Below are 20666 nucleotides of genomic sequence, written 5' to 3'. Positions count from 1 at the left end.
AAAATTATTTATATATTATGTGTGTGTGTGTGTGTGTATATATATATATATATATAATATATATATATACACACACACACACACACATATATATACACACTGTGGCTAATAGCCACTGATGGACCTCTGCTCCATATTTTTATCTAATCCCCTCTTGAAGCTGTCTATGCTTGTAGCCGCCACCACCTCCTGTGGCAGTGAGTTCCACATGTCAATCACCCTTTGGGTGAAGAAGTACTTCCTTTTATCTGTTTTAACCTGACTGCTCAGCAATTTCATCGAATGCCCACGAGTTCTTGTATTGTGAGAAAGGGAGAAAAGTACTTTTTTCTCTACTTTCTCCATCCCATGCATTATCTTGTAAACCTCTATCATGTCACCCTGCAGTTGACGTTTCTCCAAGCTAAAGAGCCCCAAGCGTTTTAACCTTTCTTCATAGGGAAAGTGTTCCAACTCTTTAATCATTCTAGTTGCCCTTTTCTGGACTTTTTCCAATGCTATAATATCGTTTTTGAGGTGCGGTGACCAGAATTGCACACAGTATTACAAATGAGACCACACCATCCATTTATACAGGGGCATTATGATACTGGCTGATTTGTTTTCAATTCCCTTCCTAATAATTCCCAGCACGGTGTTGGCCTTTTTTATTGCAATCACACACTGTCTTGACATTTTCAGTGATTTATCTACCACGACCCCAAGATCTCTCTCTTGGTCAGTCTCTGCCAGTTCACACCCCATCAACTTGTATTTGTAGCTGGGATTCTTGGCCGCACTGTGCATTACTTTGCACTTGGCCACATTGAACCTCATCTGCCATGTTGACGCCCACTCACCCGGCCTCAACAGATCCCTTTGGGGTGCCTCACAATCCTCTCTGGTTCTCACCACCCTGAACAATTTAGTGTCATCTGCAAACTTGGCCACTTCACTGCTCACTCCCAACTCCAAATCATTTATGAACAAGTTAAAGAGCATGGGACCCAGTACTGAGCCCTGCGGCACCCCACTGCTTACCGTCCACTGCGAAGACTGTCCATTTATACTCACTCTCTGCTTCCTATTAATTAGTTTTTGATCCACAAGAGGACCTGTCCTTTTACTCCATGACTCTCGAGCTTTCTAAGGAGCCTTTGATGAGGAACTTTATCAAAAGCTTTCTGGAAGTCAAGGTAAACAACATCTATTGGGTCTCCTTTGTCCACATGTTTGTTCACCCCCTCAAAGAACTGTAACAGTTTAGTGAGGCAAGATCTTCCCTTTCCAAACAGACGAGGAAAAATTGAGTGGCCAGATTGTCGATGGCCTCAGTCGAATCAGCTCTCCTATCGCCAAAAATCCTGGGCTTTTTAGGTACCGATCCGGGGATCAGCGCAGGCGCTGTATCCCGTGAGTGTGAATGCACAGATGACCACTTGAAGATCATCAGTTACAGGTAAGCAACCTGTTTTTCTCCAAGCCTGCCTCTGCTGCTGTGTGGGCCAGCTTGGCTTGGAGAAGGCAAGCTTCCTCCCTCCCCAAACCATCCCACTGTCCCTTTAGTTGTTCTCTAGAACAAGCTGGCAGCAGCATGAGGGCACATGTATCAGCAGCTCTAGTTAGTTGACTGACTGATCCTAGGGAGATGCATCCAGTTCCTCACAGTTGCCTGTCCCCTTACTCAGGATTGGTTACGCTTTCTCTACTGAAATAGGTAAGTGCCAATCTTGAGCTTCCCTGTACCTGTATGCAGGAAACTAAGGCTGAAGCCCTCATAAGGAAAAATTCTACAGTAAAAATATACAGTAAAAATTCTACAGTAAAAATAGGGGAGGGACGGTGGCTCAGTGGTAGAGCATCTGCTTGGTAAGCAGAAGGTCCCAGGTTCAATCCCCGGCTTCTCCAAAAAAGGGTCCAGGCAAAATGGTGTGAAAAACCTCAGCTTGAGACCCTGGAGAGCTGCTGCCAGTCTGAGAAGACAATACTGACTTTGATGGACCAAGGGTCTGATTCAGTATAAGGCAGCTTCATATGTTCATAAAAAAGGCCACAGGAACAGAAGACCTGACCAAGGGGTTGGGGGGGAACCTGTGCTGCCTAGCCTACAGTTCATTAAGTTTGCTTATTGTGATGACATGGCGATTGCAGTAAAACACAAATCAGTTGAAAGGACTGAGGAAATTCTGAATAAAGACCTTGGAATTTTGGCTACTACCTGTAAATGGCAGTTTATCTCAAGTCCAGGAAAAACAGAATGCACCTGTTTACATCTCAATAATGAACTTCTTAAGTATGAAATCCAGTTTGGTGTAATGGTTAATTGTGCAGACTCTTATCTGGGAGAACCGGGTTTGATTCCCCACTCCTTCACTTGCAGCTGCTGGAATGGCCTTGGGTCAGCCATAGCTCTTGCAACAGTTCTTAAAAGGGCAGCTTATGTGTGAGCTCTCTCAGCCTCACCTGTCTCACAGGGTGTTTGTTGTGGGCAGGGGGGAAAGGTAAAGGAGATTGTGACCGCTCTGAGATTCAAAGTGAAGGGCAGGATATAAAGCCCTTATCTTCTTCATGAGATGAATGTCTGCTTAATGGCATCTGACTTACACAAAATCATATGCATAAGTACCCTGGTATTTACCCTGGACAGGACCTTGAACTATAAACACCATCTTACCGATGTAGCAGCAAAAATACCCAGGCAAAACAACATTCTACAAAAATTATGTGGTACAACTTGGGTGTGTCTGCTGCAACATTTAGGTACTTAGCTTTGAGGTTGGTGTATAGTACTGTAGAATATGGTGCTTCAGTGTGGCTAAGTGGCCCCCATGTCCACAAAATTGATTCCCAACTCAACAATGAGAACCATCAGCAGATGTATTAAATCATAGAGTTGGAAGGGACCTTCAGGGTCATCTAGTCCAACCCCCAATCGACTCTGATCAAATCGACCTATTGGCTATCCACTTTGTTCCAGATTGCTCCCCTGCATCTCTGAAGACAAGATGCTCTTCTTTGTGAATATGCAAAGATAACTGAAAACAGAGAGTTGCCCATCCACAAAGACATGGCTAATGCAGGCCTATCCAGACTAAGATCCCAACACTCAGCAATAAGATCTGCACAAATCCTGCAATCTCAAAATTTTGTTCTAGGGAATAAATGGTTTTGAACATGAATGTAGTCAGTTCCACCCGATATTCATAACTTGATGAACACCAAGAGGCCTTCAGGATTTGATTTAGTTCATAAAGTATGGAACATGGCTAATAGAATAAAAACAGGTTTTGGCAGTTGTGCAGACTTGTTGAAATGGGGCAAAATACTAGGACCTGAATGTGATTGTGGTGCATCCTGCCAAACTGTTTTCCCTCTGTCACAGGAATGTGATTGTCATGCTTTCCAGGGAGATGTGACAGAGCTCTTTGAATTCTCCCCAGCTGGGACTGAGTGGATTGAAAATCTAGATATTAGTATTTAGGGGGATTGCCCAATCAGTCTGCATATCCGTTGTATCAACTTGGTTACATATTTTATATCATTGCATACTTCCTGCCTGTAACTCTGTCATACAATAAATAATAAATAGCTACAATGCCCCATTAATCTTAATGGGAGAATTATTGTAACGCCCCACCGCCTTAGGTTGCCTGGGCCACTTTGCTGCCATCGCCTGTCTTTGTTGGTTCCCCGCCCTGGGATGCTGGCTGTGTCTCAGGGGTAGGGAGGGAGGCTGGGTTAGCATCACCCTGCCGCTTTCAGTGCTGGTTGCTCTTCGACTGGTTCCCGATTCTCTCTGGGTCTCTGTTCCTCTCCAGCTCCACCATACGCTGCTCATCCTCAACCCTTGCCTCAGCCTTCCTCTTATACCCCTCCCTGCTCACTATCCCTCCCCCAATTTTCTGTTCCTCCAGGCCTCTCCCTCCCTTTATCCATAAAGATGCTAAGCCCCAGGTCAGGGCTTCCACTGCTGTTGGTCCAGCCCCCAAAGATCAGGGCCTGTGCCACTTCCCTAGTGGGCAGTGGGGACATGGGGGTAAGGCCCTGCCTTGCTCATGTGCACAGCTGGGCTCTGTGTTCCTGTGGGATGGCTCCCACCCCTCTGTTGGCCTGTCCCTTTTCTGTACTCTAAGCAAGGGGTGGAGGCTCCTCGTGGGGGAGAACGGAGTTGTTGCAGGTTGCCAGCTCATCTGCCAACTGATCTGCCGCCCTGGTAGACATTGGGGGCTTGCTGTGGCCTCTGTTGAGCTGGGTGGGCTTGTCGGGAGCCGGGGGGGGGGGTGGGGGTGGGGGTGGCACAAGTCCCAACCAGGAGCAGGTGGGACAATTATGAACATGTTAAGCGCTATCCTGCAATCAATGGGATTTAGGCTGCAGTTTACTGAGAATAAATCCTACCAAACTCCGTGAGACTTACTTCTGAGTTAACAGCCATAGGATTGAGCTGATAAATCTTACTCTTATTGGATCATAGCATTCTTATTTTCCGCTCAAATGTAAGATTTTTGTTTGTTCGTATCAGGCACTACTATCTATTCCCTGAGATATGGTGACAGGAGAAGGAAAGGGGAAGTGGTGGTGGGAATTGCCAGTTGATGATAGGCTGTGTTACTGGAATGGGGTTTTTTAATATTTTGGGGGGAATATGGGCTCTTAGGAGACCTTGGCTAGCGAAAGGTGGTAACAGGAGAAATTGTACAGAAATTGTAAACTAGGATTGTTCCTTTAGAGAACTCTCAGAATGAACCAGACTTTTGCTTAACCAAAGGAGGTTGCTTTATTAACAGAAAATAATAAATTAATGCACATACAAAGAATAATGCACACAGACAAACACACAAGCTCAGCAGAAAATACAGGGGCGAGAGGAATTACAGCAGGGGTTTGAGGGATTTATATCTTCCTATCTAGAAGAGATCCCAGGAGAAGGGCAAGATGACCAGCATCTTGGGAGTGTTGTTTTGATTCAGAAACACACAACACAGACTAAACGTCGAGTGCTATTTTTATAGAGAAAAATGTGTCCTGAGGCAGGGTGACATAATTGCTTCTTGGAACAATGTTGTTAAGGGATTTGCTGGGAGTAAAAGAATATGTTGGGAAATGCTGATTGGGGCTCCCAGTAAAAGACAAAGATGTCATATTTGCATCTATGTATGGGAATGGGTTTCTGGATGTAAACAGGAACTGTTAATGTTACTGTTGGAATGTGGCTAGGAACGTAAGTGTTTAATGATCCATTGATGATCTTTGACTGCTGAAGAGAAAAGACTAACCAGTTTTGGGAATGACCCATTGACTAAGGTGACAAAATTAGGAAGGGAGGACCCAAGTGTTGGAGGTTTGTGATAAGAAATTGTTGATTATTTATCTTTTGCTAATGTTGCATAAACTTGCATTTTGCTTGTATTGTTGCAAATATGTGGATTGTATGTAGCTTTTAACGTATTTTAATATTTCAATATTTTCTGTAAGCTGTTTACATTGTTAATAAAAATGTTATTTATATGTAAATAATAAAAAAGGAGTGATTTCTCTTTTCCTGTAGGCTCCATTATGCAGAATACCTCTTTTGTTTTAAATGGGGGGAACCTAATGCCTGGAGATGCCCTAAAGCCACCTCCATAAATAACAAGGTAAACTTTTGCTTTGCTTTGGTTCTCCTCCATCTTAGTTTATACTGTACATTTCCAGACCCCACTCTGGCTTATTTCTAACCCAAGCAAGGCTGGCACTTGTACTTTAAGATAATTGAGGATGAAGGATGATGAGAGATGTCTTTTTCCCAGTGTGCCCTGTGCAGGGGGTCACAGGGGGTGTGACAGCAGCTTTCTCAATTAATATTATCTTGATAACCATGCCATCAGACCCAAAAGAGTGGTTGCTGAATGTAAGTTCTGTATATAAGAAAACCTTTATCATCCAGAATTTAGTTGTGAATAAGAGGGTTTACTTGTCATGCCTTGCCAAGACCTGATTGCATGAGACCGGGGAGTTAATCCTACTGCATTTTTTCTTGTGCAGTAGCAGCCTTGCCTTCATGACTGGGGAGAAGAAGTTGCCATAGTCTATCAGTGCCATCACCCTCACCAGTTAGTGGTGTCAGAATTTCAGTCTTGTGTGTACATACTACATATTGGGTGCTCAGGACACATAAAGTGTCCTGTTGATCATCACTTTGTCTAATAGTTTTTCTGCCTGATCTACTGAAAAATTGGATTGAGTTCTGTAGGGTTTTTAGTCCTCAAGGATTTCATGGCTGTGCTTCCTCATCTGGTGCAGCTATTGATTTCATAGTTGCCATGATGCCTATGAGGTTTTGTAGAACTTCTTGATGCCCATATATGCACTCAGCTTGGGTTTCTGTACTGATCAGATTCCAAGTGGTTTGATTGCAAGCGACATTTCAACAGTTCCCTTGTCATGAACCTTGTCTAGTAAAGTTTAGATTATAGAATTTGCAACCTCTATCAATTTGGGGAGATTAATTAGGATGCTCTGTCCTCAAGTCTGATAAGGGCCCTTAGGAGGTTGCTGCTGATATGCAGGCCTCAGATTTAGTGGGAGCTCACAGGAGCACAGCTTTCTGAGAGTTCCACCTCCTTCTGAGAGTTCCACCTCCTTCTGAGAGTTCTACCACCTTGACCATTGAATAGTATTGCAGCTGCATAACAATCCCTGGATGAGCTTCACTACCTATTTTTCTCGCAAAACGACCCCTGCTGATATGATTGCATTTCTGTCAAAACCCTAGATAATATCTGGAATCTGAAGATGACCTAGGCAATTGACATGATCACACCAAGGTATATATCTGGTACCACCACATACTGTCCTTTCCGCTCCTTAGCACATCGATGAGCCGAGTGTGAGGAAACAGAATTGCTGATGACACATAAGTAAGCGCTTTTTCAGGTGGCGATGGGATTATCACATATTTAGACCTTCCAGACAACTAACTCATGCTTGCTGTGATTTACATAGTTTGCAAGGCATTTTACCAGTAAAAATATTCTCTCTTGCTTAGACTTCGAAGCTGTTGTTTCAGTAGGTCAGACTCAGAATGTTATCACTTGGGTCTCAGTTGTCTGCAAGACTTTGAGTTATTGCACCCTGGGGAGGTTAGGGTTGCCAGCCTCATGGTGGGATCTGGAGATCTCCTACTTTTACAAATGATCTCCCGCTGGCAGAGATCAGCTCCCCTGGAGAAAATGTCTACTTTGAAGGGTGCACACTCTGTGGCATTGTACCATGCTGAGGTCCCTCCCCTCCCCAAACTCCGCCCTCTCCCAGATCCACCCCCAAAGTCTCCAGATATTTTCCAACACAGACCTGGCAACCCTAGAGGTTTACAGGTTTCTTGGATGGACATGGCTTCTTATTTTGTTGAAAGGTATTGTCCAGATGGGTCCAGGAAGAGGAGGGGCTCAGCTGCATTGAAGAAAGCACTTGTGAATCTCTCTTTAAGAAGATATTCCTGATTTAATTTAATTTTTTATTTATGCCCCACCCTACCCCGCAAGCAGGCTGTGGGTGGCTTACATTAAAAAAACTTTACAAAAACATTAAACAAACAACATCCAAACTAAATAATTTCTAATTACAGAATTAACAGAAACCATGATCCACATCATAGACAACAAGTCATAAACCACACATAGGCTGGTAGTGTTCAGCATAGCATAAGCCCCTAGATGGTAAGGTGCTGGTGGGAGTGATGACTTCAGGGGACACCCGCTGGATCAGTTGAAAACTCCATCTTACGAGCCCTGCGAAACTTAGATAAGTCCCGCAGGGCTCAGATCTCCAGCAGGAGCTCATTCCACCAGGTGGGGTCTCGGACTAAAAAGGCCCTGGCCCTTATTGAAGCCAGTCAGGTGTCCTTAGAACCAGGGATCACAAGAAGATGTGCAGCTGACCTCAGAACCCGGGGGGGGGGGGCTCATATGGGTAGAGACAGTCCCAAAGATATGCAGGCCCCAGGCTGTAAAGGGACTTAAAGGTAAGGACCAACACCTTGAAACAGATCTGATACTCAAGGGGTAGTCAGTGCAGTTCGCGCAGCACCGGATGCATCCGCACCCATAAAGGCCTTGATGCTAATAACTGGACTGCCGTGTTCTGCACCTGCTGGTGTTTGCAGAGCAGAATCAAGAGTAGCCCCATGTAGAGAGAGTTACAGTAGTCCAATCCGAAGGTGACTGTTGCATGAATCACTGTGGCTAGATCACAGGGGGTAAGGTAGGGGGCCAGCTGTTGGGCCCAACTCAGATGGAGAAGGGCAGCCCTCACCATGGCGGCAACCTGGGCCTCCATAGATAAAGAAGTATCCAGGAATACCCCCAAGCTCTTCACCTCTGTTGACAGCACTAATTGAGTACCATCGGAGGGCGGGAGCCTGATCCCATTTCCTGTGCCCCCCTGCCCCCGATCCAGATACAGGACTTCCGTCTTAGATGGATTTAACTTCAGTTAGCTCTGGCTCAACCAACTAGCTACAGCTTGCAGTGCCTCACCCAGTTCATCTTGCAGTGCCTCACCCAGTTCATCAGGGGTGGAGTCTGGAGGGTCATCCATAAGTAGATAGAGCTGGGTGACATCAGCATACTGGTGACAACCCAGCCCATATCTCCGGACTATCTGGGCAAGGGGGAACATATAGATATTAAATATCATCGGGGAAAGAATTGTCCCCTGCAGCACACCACATTCAAGTGAGTGTCACTGGGACAACTCTCCCCCCGAGAGCCACCCTCTGTCCCTGACCATGGAGAAAGGAGGTTAGCCACTGTAAGGGTAATCCCCGCATCGGCGAGGCGGTGGGCCAACAACTCATGGTCGACCATATCAAATGCTGCCAATAGATCTAAAAGTATCAGCAGCACTGATTCTTCCTGATCCAGATGTCTTTGGAGATCATTCACCAGGATGACCAGCACCGTCTCCATCCCATGGGCAGGGCGGAGGCCATTCTGAAAGGAGTCCAGGATGTCAGTTTCCTCCAAGAAGGCCTGGAGCTGCGTTGCCACCGCCTTCTCCACTACCCTGCCCAGGAATGGTAAATTTGATACCGTAAGGTCCAAAGAATACTATAAGTTAGTAAGGTCCAAAGATATTTTTTTCAGAAGAGGGTGAACCACTGCCTCCTTTAAAGCTCCTAGGAACATCCCTGATAACAGGAATGTGTTAACAATCTCACGCAGGGGAGCCCCAACTTCACCACAACTGGCTTTTACTAGCCATGATGGGCAGGGATCAAGGGGGCAAATTATTCAAATTATTTAAACAAATATGAACTGATTCCCTTTTGGGGCACTGGAAATCCAGACTTTCTTGAACAGCACTGATTATTTGGATGCTTTGCAAGTCCAGATTCTGACATAATTTTGGAATGGAATCTCTGCTCTGGTTACAGTCCTCAATGGGTTTTTTTTAAAGTAGGTGCTTTCAGATTGGATTACAGAAAGCACACAATGTTAGCTCAGCACTAAATATTGTATATTTTTGACAATCCAGTGCTCCTTGAAACCAATTAACTTTCCGCTCCTTCCATTCTGCAAATTGTTCCTGTATACCCTTGTATTTTCTTCCCCATGTATTGTAGTATTTTTACATGTGGTTTCTTGTCAACTTATTTTGAAGTTTGTAATAAATATTTTAAAAATGAAATGTCATCTTGTAATTTCACCTGGCCTCAGAAATTTGTTATTTTTAAATAATAAAATATTTGCATTTGTTTTCCTTCAGTTTTTTCTTTCAATCAAGCTGCTCAGTGGTTTGAAATGAAACCCCCCCTTTTTTAGTCCTGTGCTTTCCATCCTCTGCTACCTTCAACAGAACAAATGTTGACATTGACAGTACATTAGGGTTTGTAGAATCTTTCAGGCTCAAGTGCCGTGTTCTACTGGAGAAAGTTTTTCTTCCAGACGTTTCGTTCTCGGCTGCGGAGAACATCCTCAGTGGCGTTGCAGCCGGAGCAGGCACTCTGACCTTCTTGGCTGCTGTGCATTGAGTGAGGCCAGGGCTGCTGGAGAGCTGCTATTTCTAGGCTGGAGGGGGTGTGGTGAAAGAGCAATAGGTTTGTGGATGTGCCCATTGTTTGGTGGGGCTTCCTGGAAGGGTAGTGATAAGGAAACTGGCTGTTGAATGTAACCATTGTTCTGTGTTAATTGCTGGGAGGGTTGGGAGGGGTGTGAAGAAAAGGAAGATGGTTGTTGACTGTGCTGATTGTTCTGTGGAATGTACTGGTAGTTCTGTGAATTTCTGCAATTTATAGTCTGTAGGGTGTTTTGCAAAGCTGGATACCAAGATTGGTGGATGGAAATGCCTTCTTCCTTTCTGTTAAAGTTGTGCTGGTGTTTGTAAATCTCAATAGCTTCTCTGTTCAGGCGGGTATGATAATGTGAGGCCGTAGAAAGGACTTCAGTTCAATGCACAGCAGCCAAGAAGGTCAGAGCGCCTGCTCCAGTTGCATCGCCACTGAGGATGTTCTCCACAGCTGAGAACGAAACGTCTGGAAGAAAAACTTTCTCCAGTAGAACACGGCACTTGAGCCCGAAAGATTCTACAAACCCTAATGATGTTACCAGCCGTGAAAACCTGAAATCTTTGATTGACAGTACAGTTTTAATATTGGCTGGATTCTATTTAAAGGTATTTTAATTTGACCCTGCTACACTGCCATGCCTAGTATTATTTTGTAAAGGCCTATTGTGATAATAGTTCTGCTTTGTTTGGTAATTAAAGGCAAATTGCTGCTGAAAGCACTTCTTATGGATCTGCTTTGTATCTAAATTAAGTTATCTCCACTCCCAGATTTTTAGCTGGAGCTTGTTAGATCTAGTTCTAAACAGCAGAACATGGGGCATGGAGAGGAGCCTGACGTAATTCATCAGCCTTAATCGGTCTGTTGTAATGTTTACAATATGTTACTAAAATGCAGCCTGCATATTTGAAATGAAGACAGTCTATTAATTTAAAATTGATTGGAACATCATCAAGAAATGATGAGGGTAAATGAAGAAAATTAAATACACTGTCTAATGGGAAATGTGTTGTAGGTAATGGAATACCAGCTGCACATCATGTTACAGTAGATAAAGTTTTCACTGATGATAGTGTGGCATGTTGTTCAGATAAATTCTGTATTTTTGATATGCTTGTTTTAGTCAGCAAAAGAGAACTAGCATACCTGCACAAGATCTTTTAGCTTTCTGTCAGTTCACTGATTTCTGCCCACCTGAATGTGAACAAACCTCTTGTCATATGCAATTAAAATGTCTGATCTGTAGAATGAGCTAAGAAGTTTTATTTTGAGTTTCTATTTGCCCTTGATCTGTCTTTTATTAGTACTGTTTCCCTTTCTACTAAAGGGAGGTCTTAGATGTCAAGTAATTTATTTTGCTCTTCATTACAATTAGGAGAAAAATTGTGGTAGGAGTCACCTTGCCGCACTTCAAGCCTTCTTTAGCACATGCAGTTAGCACATGCAAAGAAAAAAGGCAGGTGGCTTGCAAGTTATAGGAATTCTTATCTAAAAAGTGTTTGATATAAATTCTTGTAACTTGCAGGCCATCAGCCTTTTTTCTTGCAAGACAGAAAAGAAAGATTATATAATAATAATAATAATAATAATAATAATAATGATGATGATGATGATGATGATGATGAATGAGAATCAGTAGTTATAAAGGCTACAGAAATGCACACGAAGGAGCACTTCTGCTGAGGCTACATTAAGGGTGCAATCCTCAGGATGCCTTCCTTGAAGTAAGTCCCACTAAATAACCTGAGACTTATTTCTGAGTAGAATTGTTCTGGATTGCTCCCTAATCTGGTTCTGATTTATTGATTAGTGTTGCAGGGGATCCACAGCATACAAACCATTTGGTAAAGAAAAGCAACTACTATGGGGAAGCATTTTGAAGTGGCATCCATGCAGTACCTATGGCATTGGCATCCTTCATTTTTGCTCAGTTTAGTGTTTGTTTCAATATTTTATTTAAATTATAAGATTGTTGACAATAACTGAATTCCTGCAACTTGCAAAAATTCTGTATCCAAGCAGTTCTTTTTCTTTCCACTATAATGTTAATGGTCTGCCTTTTGTGTGCGTATTACTTTGTTTCAACCTTTTATTTACTCTTTAAGTTTGCTTTGAAATAAACAGTCCTTCAAATTTTGTTGGAAATTTCAGAGATAAGTACATTTGACATAGCTGTGTTCAGTAATAAAAAGCAAATAGTATTAAATCAGACAGCCTGCTGGGTACAGCAAGCTAAGCTGGTTGTTAGACTTCTTTTAACAGCTTATATCCTATGAAAACTGCAAGTAGGGCTTTGGAATCAGAATTTTTCTGGCTTTTCCTTGCAACACAGTCCACTGAGTCCCATGATTTTCCCCCCTAGGGATTAGCATACTCTTGAGCAGGATAGCAGGCACGAGGTGGGGTGGGGGCTGCAGTAGAAGGGTGGGGGAATAATCAGAAATTGCCCTCCCTCATCTGATGATGAAAGCACTCTTCCATTGTTGGAAGCAGACAGTAAGATACCAGCCTTATTATTATGTGATGAGAGAAAGTAAAGTGTGACTGATAGTTGCAGACAAAATCTTGTGATTTGCTTCCTTTGTGTTACAAAACAATGTGACGTCTAGGGAGCAGAAATAAGTCTAATTTCTTGATACATGAACAATATCTGAATGAAATAACATTCATTACCAAAATCTCATATGTTGCTCATTATAAAGAGCCCTAAATATATTGTCCTGGTTGGGGGGCACTTTTATGTATGCATGTTGCAATTACAACATACCCCTCATTCTCCAGAAACATAAATAAAGAGGGTGAATTTAATGGATGCTGAGTGTCCCAAATCCCTCCCGGTATCTATTTTGTAAACTGATGCATAGTTGGACTCAAGTGTCAATGAAAAGGAAAGTTGTGTATATATCCAGAATACATATGTACTATGCATCGTTTGCCATCATAATCAATTCCAAGTCCTTGATGAATATTTTATTTATTTAAAATGATTGTATGCTATGTTCTCTAAGATGACTTGAGCAGATTTCTAATACGTAATTTTAAAAAGACTATATAATTGTGCCATAATCAAAGCGTTTGGCAGTTCAAAAGCATTTGGCAACCATTAAGACGATTAAAAGAACACTTGGCCTAAAAGATCCAACATAAAACAGTAATTAACATTCATAGAAAGAATCAAAGTGTTAAAAGTGTCAATATCTGTAGTAATTTAAAAACAACAATAAGAGATATAAATTAAAATGCTTGTGAAAACAGTCTTAACTGATGCTGCTACATGAAGAGCTATGGCAAGAGAATTCCATGAATGACACACCAGAGGTGAAAAGGCCCTGATGGCCTCTTGCCTCACTTGCAGTGGCAGGCTGCAAGAGAACCCAAGATTATGAACATGTGTGTGCACTTTCATACAGGAATAGGAGGTCTGTATGCTATCTGGGTTTGTTTAGACTTCTAGAGACCAAGACCAGCATCTTGAATTTGACTGAGAAATCAGCTGGCAACTGGTGAAGCTTGTTAAACACTGGAAAATATGTAAACAAAAGCAAACAGCAATCTTACTGCCACATTCTATGCTAATCATAATTTCTGAGCCAACTTTCAAGGATGACCCATATAGAGTGTTTTACAGTAAATAAACCTAGGGATGACTCATATACTTGAACGATAGGATTGTTTTTTGCATTCACATTTTACATGTTTTTGGTGTGCCACTAAAATTTTCCCCTGTACATCTACTTCTAAGTAAAAATTAATTTTAAGTGACATGTTAAGTTTTGCCTTTAGAGATGAAGCCTATCTTGAATGCATTTTATTGACATTTGGAGGCTCATGCTAGCAACAATCGAGCACTTCTGATTAGAACTACAAGTGGCGAATCAGCAAAGGGAAGCATAATATAGACTAGAGTGTGATTGAAATCAATAGTGAAGGCAGACAAAGGACTTAAAAGGTCTTATGTGCTTACTGATGATGTGTTTCTTCCTGTACTCTACTATGACCTATATCTTGCACTGCTTGGAGAAGGGAGTAAATGATATTCTGTTTAGAATTCCATGCTCTTACATAGCAACCTGAATTACTGCATCCAACATATGAGATCATTGGTCGTATAAGGTAGTTGCTGTGAACGAACATTTTTGTATGAGTCACCACTTTCTGGTGGTGGTGGGAATCTTAAAAATTGAGCCCTGGTGCCATGGAAGCCTAACTGTCATGCAGGGTTCTGTAACTAAAACAATTTAGTAATCTAAAAATAATTTAATTTCACCCCAAAATGTAGAAGCCTCAGTGCTCATCCCTTATTCAGGAACATTAATGAGCATGTTAAATGCTCACAAGGCATATATTTGGAAGACTCAAGTGCTTAATTTTCATATTTGTGAAAACTATTGATTCTTACTCCTGCTTTAATTTCTATAACTGATTACCAATTGAAAAGAGGACCCAATCTCCTTTCCTTTGTTATATTTGTTCAGGAGCCTTTGCTGGAGAATCCGTCAAAAGTGCTTAAAAATGTCCATGTATATATAAGCTTGGATCCTATGATATTCTCCTTGAAAAACATTTACCTTGCACGCACATAAGTGCTAGTAGTGGAAGAAGTGAGCACCATAGCAGCTGGAGAGAAGCATGAGGGGAACAATGTCATAGGATAAGTCATAACATCTGCTGCATTACTTTCGTTACTCATTTGGTGAGGATTGACTTTCTTTTGCAGAAGCCATGCTGATTCATTTCCCACAAGGCTTGCTATTCTACATATTTAATAATTCAAACTTAGGGTTGCCAAGTGTAATTCAGAAAATATCCGGGGAATTTGGGGGTGAAGCCAGGAGACTTTGGGTGGAGCCAGACTTTCCCATTCCCAAAATAAATACATAAAAATATAGCAGCGCAGTTCACCTGAATAGTCATCATTTTCTCATCCCCCAATAGCTGCAATTCTAGTAAATTAAAGTGTAAACACACAAAAAAACAGCCAAAATGCACAGAATTTGCAAGCTCACATTTTTGTGATCTCACTGGGGCTTTACTCACAGGAACTGCTGTTCTTCAGGCTAACACTGGCAAATAAAAAGAGAGAGAGGTAGAGTTTTCCTCCATCCCATAAACGAGCTCCTATACAAAAACTTTGAAATTGAAAACAATGCAAAACAAACACAGAGACACAGACACAATCTTACTGGCTCTGGTTCCTCTTCAAAGACTTCTGAAAAGTACAGGGGCTGTGTGTGCTCTCTCTCTCACTCACTCACACACACACACACACATACACATTTACTGGCTCTGGTTCCTGCACAAGGACATCTGAAAAGTACAGGGGCTACGCTGCTCTCTTTCATGCACTCACACACACTTACTTGCTCTGAAATAAAACCAAACAAACTGAGGGACTGTGCTCTCAGGAAGCTCTGCTGCTGACCCTTCCCCATGAAGTACTTCCTGCTCAAATTTAAAGACGCAGACAACATTTTAAAACCTGTTTGCAGGTTTCTAAACCTGCCGGAGAGCTAGAGGTACATGGTGGCTGTGGAGGCGGGGCTTCCCCCCGCCGGCTAGCTGGCTGGGTGGCAGGGTGGAGCCTATAAAGCTAGAGGATCCACCACTGGGACCTGGGGATTGGGAAGCCTATTCAAGCTATAATAATACTTCACATTCAGAATAGAAGTTAGGAGTTTGGATCCTGTGTTAAGTTATTCTCCCTGTCTACTGCAGATCTTTAACTCCCTTCTCATGCCATTTCTGAGGGTCCTCTGTCTCCCCCTCCAGAGCAACACTGAGGGGCATTTTGGGTTGTAGAAGGAGAGAGGAGATAAGGAAGTCCATAAACACATTTAGTTGGTTTTTGAAAACAGAAAACAACTTGGTTCTTTGCTTTCTGTCACTTTCTTGGTATTAGTACATGATTGTATTTAACAATGGGCTTGTGTTGCTGCTTTACATATACAAGACCAACTAAGCCAGGGGTGTCAAACATGCTGCCTGGGGGCTGAATCAGCCCCCAGGAGGGCTCCTATTAGACCCCCAAGCAACTGGCTGTCATCTGCTTCCTTCTTCCTCTCTCTTGCTTCCTTCTGCATCACAGCTTGCTTTGCAAGGCTTGCTCAATCACACAGGAGCTACAGGGCAAAACCTCTATTTTCTCCATTGGCTGAAGCTCCTCCCTTAGGAAGGAAGGGGGAAGAGGGAGTGCTTACTTTACCAGGTCCTCTCAATTGTACAGCAGAGCTACTGAGCCAGGCCTCTCTTCCTTCTATTGGCTGAGGCTCCTCCCCTCCTGGTCCTTTGTGGAAGGAAGGAAAAAGCAAGAGCTTCCTTTGCCCAGTGCCCTGGATCCCATGGGAGAGATACAAAGAAAGCACTTTTGAGAACGAGTGCTAATGTTTTAAGCATGTTTTATTTTAAGCTTTTTAAAAAAAATCTTTGTGTTTGCCTGTGTCCTTTATAAAGTTTATATCTTTGTTACCTGGCATTACATTTTATGATACACATGGCCTGGCCTGACAAGGTCTCATTTATGTCAGTCCTGCCCTCATAATAAATGAGTTCAACAGCCCTGAACTGTGATTATGTAACAGAGGCCATGTAGTTTGAATGAAAAAAATGTCTAGTGTCTAAATTAAACCAAGCAAAAATGAGGAAGTAAAAAAGCATAAAGAAAAAAGAAAGAGGAAGTATGCACACAACAAAGCAAATTCCATTTTACTAGTCGATTTTCCCCAGAAATCCACTGCTTCTTTTGGCCACCTTATCCAATGTGGGTTATCAAACCCTTGGCGCAGGACTTAGTTTTTATTTGTCTTGAGTAGTGCTAGGCATATGGCTCATGCTTTATAAATAACACCTCAGCAACTGACCTTTTGAAGGACAAGATTGTGTAGATGTTTTCTTTGAGTGGAGACTTACCTATGTACATCTTATGCTTTCCTCTAAAGAAAATAACTCTCTTTAAACATAACTGAGCAATTTATACATGTATCTTTTCTGTCGTAACAAAATCAACATAGGTGAACAAAAGAGGTGCCAAATCCTCTTAATTCAGGTTTAGCTCTCTCTCCGACTCCCTCCATTTTTGGCTGCAGTACAAAACCCTGACGCCTTCCTGTTGGTTAGCTGAAGTATTTGTCCCTTATGAAAGCCAATACAATCAGCAGAGCCAGCATAGATAAAGAACCATACAGGGTTGTATTATTGTGGAAGGACTGTTTTGTGACCATGTTCTGCAGGCAGACTGGAGGTGACAGTATTATTTACTTTTGTTGCTTGAGGTCCAAAGAGAGAATAAATTGCTATTGATTTTTGAGACATTATACAAGTGTCTGAATGCCTGCAGAAGAGCTGGGTGGCAGGATAGCTAAAGAGATTGTATGGAGACCGCCTTTTAAAATGAAAATTTGTTTTCTTGTTAATTTTTTTCTTTGTTCTAATGTTAGGTGCTAGTAACAGGAGATCTTGGCAGTGAATACTGTTTCTATTATAAATGTCCTCCATGCATGTTTTTTAAAAAACATATGAAATTGACTTGCAGTTCTGAACACTTTATGTAGTATTCCTCTCAAAAAAGTGACATTGGGAGGTATTTTTATGATTTTTTCCAGCTAATTAAAGGCATTTTCTCATAGAAGTAGGAAAGAGGACTGTTTGCATAATATTATGCTTATAATAGTCTGTATTTCCTATAACATGCATTTTTTTCTTTGGAAGTTTATTTCTGCAATTGATCATATTTGGCATAGATTCAGGTGAGTAGCAGTGTTGTTCTGAAGCAACAGAAGAAAGTTTAAGTCCACTGGCACCTTTAAGACCAACAAAGTCATGTTTCCAGGCTTTCCCTTGAGGCCCTTTCTGCAGACTCTGTTGCCGGACTGACAGAGACTCATAGGTTCAAGAGAATGCCGCTTTGCATTTGAATCCTTCAGCTGATGCTTAAGCACACTGTGCCAGAGTAGTTGGCATCCCTACCTGGAGAAGTGTCTGTGTACATTATAATTTTCCAAGTTAGAAGGTTATATTTAAGGAAGTGGATAAAAATGCATGTCCAATAAATCACAGAGGTCTAGAGATGCAGAAGTCTAGCAACACAACCAAGAGTCCATAAACAAACTTGGGTCATGAGGTTTTGCATGTTACAGCCTGCTTTACTAGATGCATGATGTGTCCTCATTTGGCAGATACACACATAAGTATATAGAACAAAAAAGAATCCATGGAGCAGAAAGCTGTGTAGTGAACAACATATCGAGTGTGACTTCTCTGCAAATTCCAGAAGAATATAAGCACAGTAACCATTCACAACAGCAGCTATTGGGGACAACACAATCATCTTAAAGATATGTTACTTAAAACCTTTAGAGGAAGAGGAAACTGCTAGACTTCATTAAATAAATCAGACTCATTGATAAATGCCAATTCCACAGTGTCATGTTGGACTCTTACTTCAAAGATAGATTGTTGAAGCATGGGTCTGAAGTATTATCGTTTGACTGTCTGTGGGGCTTGGGGCAGTTATCATCTATGAAGCATTTTCCTCCAGTAGTCTTGTGTGGAGGTTTGTGTGTCTGTGTGTGTTTTAAGTTTATCTTTGGAAACCTAGATGTTTTAAATCTTTTCTTTATGGTATGAGTGCCATATACAGTAATGCAGACCGGAATTAGAAAACAAACAAACATGCATTTAAGCAAAAAGGCATTTATTTAGGCAGCATACAATAAATTGAAATAGGGTTGCCCACCTTCTGGTGGGGGCTGGAGATCTCCTGGAATTACAACAGATCTCCAGGAGACAGATCAATTTCCCTGGAGAAGATGGCTGCTTTGGAAGGTCGACTCTATAGCATTATACCCATTGAAGACCCTCCCCTCCCCTCCCCAAACCCAGCCCTCCTCAGGCTCCACCCCCAAAATCTTCAGGTATTTTTCGGCACAGAGCTGCCAACCCTAATATTGTAACAAAAAAAGAAAAGAAATCATTTTCTGTTATTCCAAATTGTCACTACTTCATTAAGCTTCACTGTTGGCAAACTACCTTGCAGAGGCTGTATGCACACAACTTTGCATGTTTCCCCAGCTGTGGACACTTTAGTGCTAAGGAAGTGGTCAGCTTTGCAATGGCTGCTTTTTCTTTGCATCATTTCCAACTACCAGTTTCCTGTAACCATAGAGATAAATAACCAGCATGTGCTAGATAGTGTGATAGTTGCAAGCCTCTAAGTACTTGGGTCATTGCCACAGCTGGTAAATAGACATCTCAGTTAATGTGACTATTTCTGATGCTTGTGTGGCTTGTATTTCTGATGCTTGTGTTGCTATTGAATTTAAGATTATCTGACTCCATTCAGATTTCAATTCTGATGTTACCTTTTGAATGGTGAGGGTTTTCTGCAACTTTGTTTTGATAGTGTAAGTTTGGTTGCTCTGTATCAGCCCACATGGCTTTTTTAACAGGAGGAAGGAAAGAAAAATAAATATCTCCTGCCCTCCCCTATACTGTACAAATAAGAGGACTAAAATAAACAAGTATCTAATGACATCAGACCGGCAAGATTTTAAGTTGCCATTATTCTCCTGCTTGGTTTTGCTGCAACCGTTAGGGTTCCCAGCCTGCAGTTGAGGGCAGGGGATCCCCCATTTCAATGGGTTTTTGCACACCACCAACCAGCTGGCTAGCAGGAGGAAATCCCCACTCCCCAACTGATATTTTTGGGTGACTCTCATTAAAACTGGTCATGATGGCATCACCTGCAACCAATGTCATCATGTTGGGGTTGTTGGGGGTGGTGCTCTTGTTTTTGGGCCAAAACTAGATTTAAGGGCAAATTTAAAATAGAGTTTGCCCACAAACCAGAGAGTTACCCCTAATGGCATGGCGTCACTTCTGGGTGACCTCATCACATTAGGGATGGCACTTAGATTTTAAAAGAAAATTGTGTGATGTCACTTCCGGTCTTCTGAAAGTGTATCAGGAGCATCCCACTGACCAGGTAAATGGATATGGCAATCCTAGTAACGATCCACCTCTCTAAAAATAAAGGGCTGTCATACTTATTGCCAGCCAACCAGTTGTGGTCTGAACACTAAATTTCCATTAAAATTCTTCCATTATTCCTTCTCTACCTAGCGAGTTTGTTTAATTACATAGATTGGAATAACTCTGCATAGGATTGCACTGTAAATTGTGTATATTTGGAGATGCTGGCATAGTCAAATCATTCCCTTTTCAAAATAGTTGGTCACTTCTTTGTCTCTGTTTGGACTAGGCCAAAGTATCTCCCTCTGTTTGTGAAATGTATGGCTTGTGTATGTTGGCAATGTAAGTTTTCAGGGTTGTGATTATTGTTGCTGCCTGCCTTTCACTAAGTACCTTGTTGCGACATAGGGTTTGCCTATACCAGCACATTTTCCCCCTCTGCACAGTCTGCAGGCTTGCCAAGTTTTCTCATCTTCTTCCCAGCATGCTGCTGTAGTTCAGAACTCCATTTCAGGTTTCTTCATATGAATATTAGTAATCCTATTATCTCTTTCCCCTCATTTATTGAAACTATCTTTTCTTTAAATGAATTCTTCTTAGTTCGTTTTGAAAACATCTGTTACTGAAGCTGTTTTTCCAATTATAATTAAAAATAAAATACTATATTTTAAATGGG

At 42.0% G+C, this 20666-nt stretch overlaps 1 protein-coding gene across 2 annotated transcripts in view; it reads left to right on the top strand.

The window, feature by feature from the left end:
- The window catches only part of PRKN (parkin RBR E3 ubiquitin protein ligase), a 1449443-nt gene that overhangs the window by 43565 nt on the left and 1385212 nt on the right, over window positions 1–20666 (top strand). The window contains exon 1 of one of the 2 annotated variants that reach the window (XM_060241946.1): window positions 17172–17261. The exons of the other annotated variant lie outside the window; for it this stretch is intronic. Within the exon in view, the coding sequence (XP_060097929.1) occupies window positions 17240–17261 (22 nt within the window). The 5' untranslated portion in view covers window positions 17172–17239. Of the gene's footprint in view, window positions 1–17171; window positions 17262–20666 lie in introns of those variants that run through there. 2 annotated transcript variants of the gene reach the window in all.

This window comes from Heteronotia binoei, chromosome 1, assembly GCF_032191835.1.
Source record: "Heteronotia binoei isolate CCM8104 ecotype False Entrance Well chromosome 1, APGP_CSIRO_Hbin_v1, whole genome shotgun sequence".
Lineage (NCBI taxonomy): Eukaryota > Metazoa > Chordata > Lepidosauria > Squamata > Gekkonidae > Heteronotia > Heteronotia binoei.
Note: the sequence above shows the minus strand (reverse complement) of the source record. Positions and strands in the feature narration are given on the sequence as shown.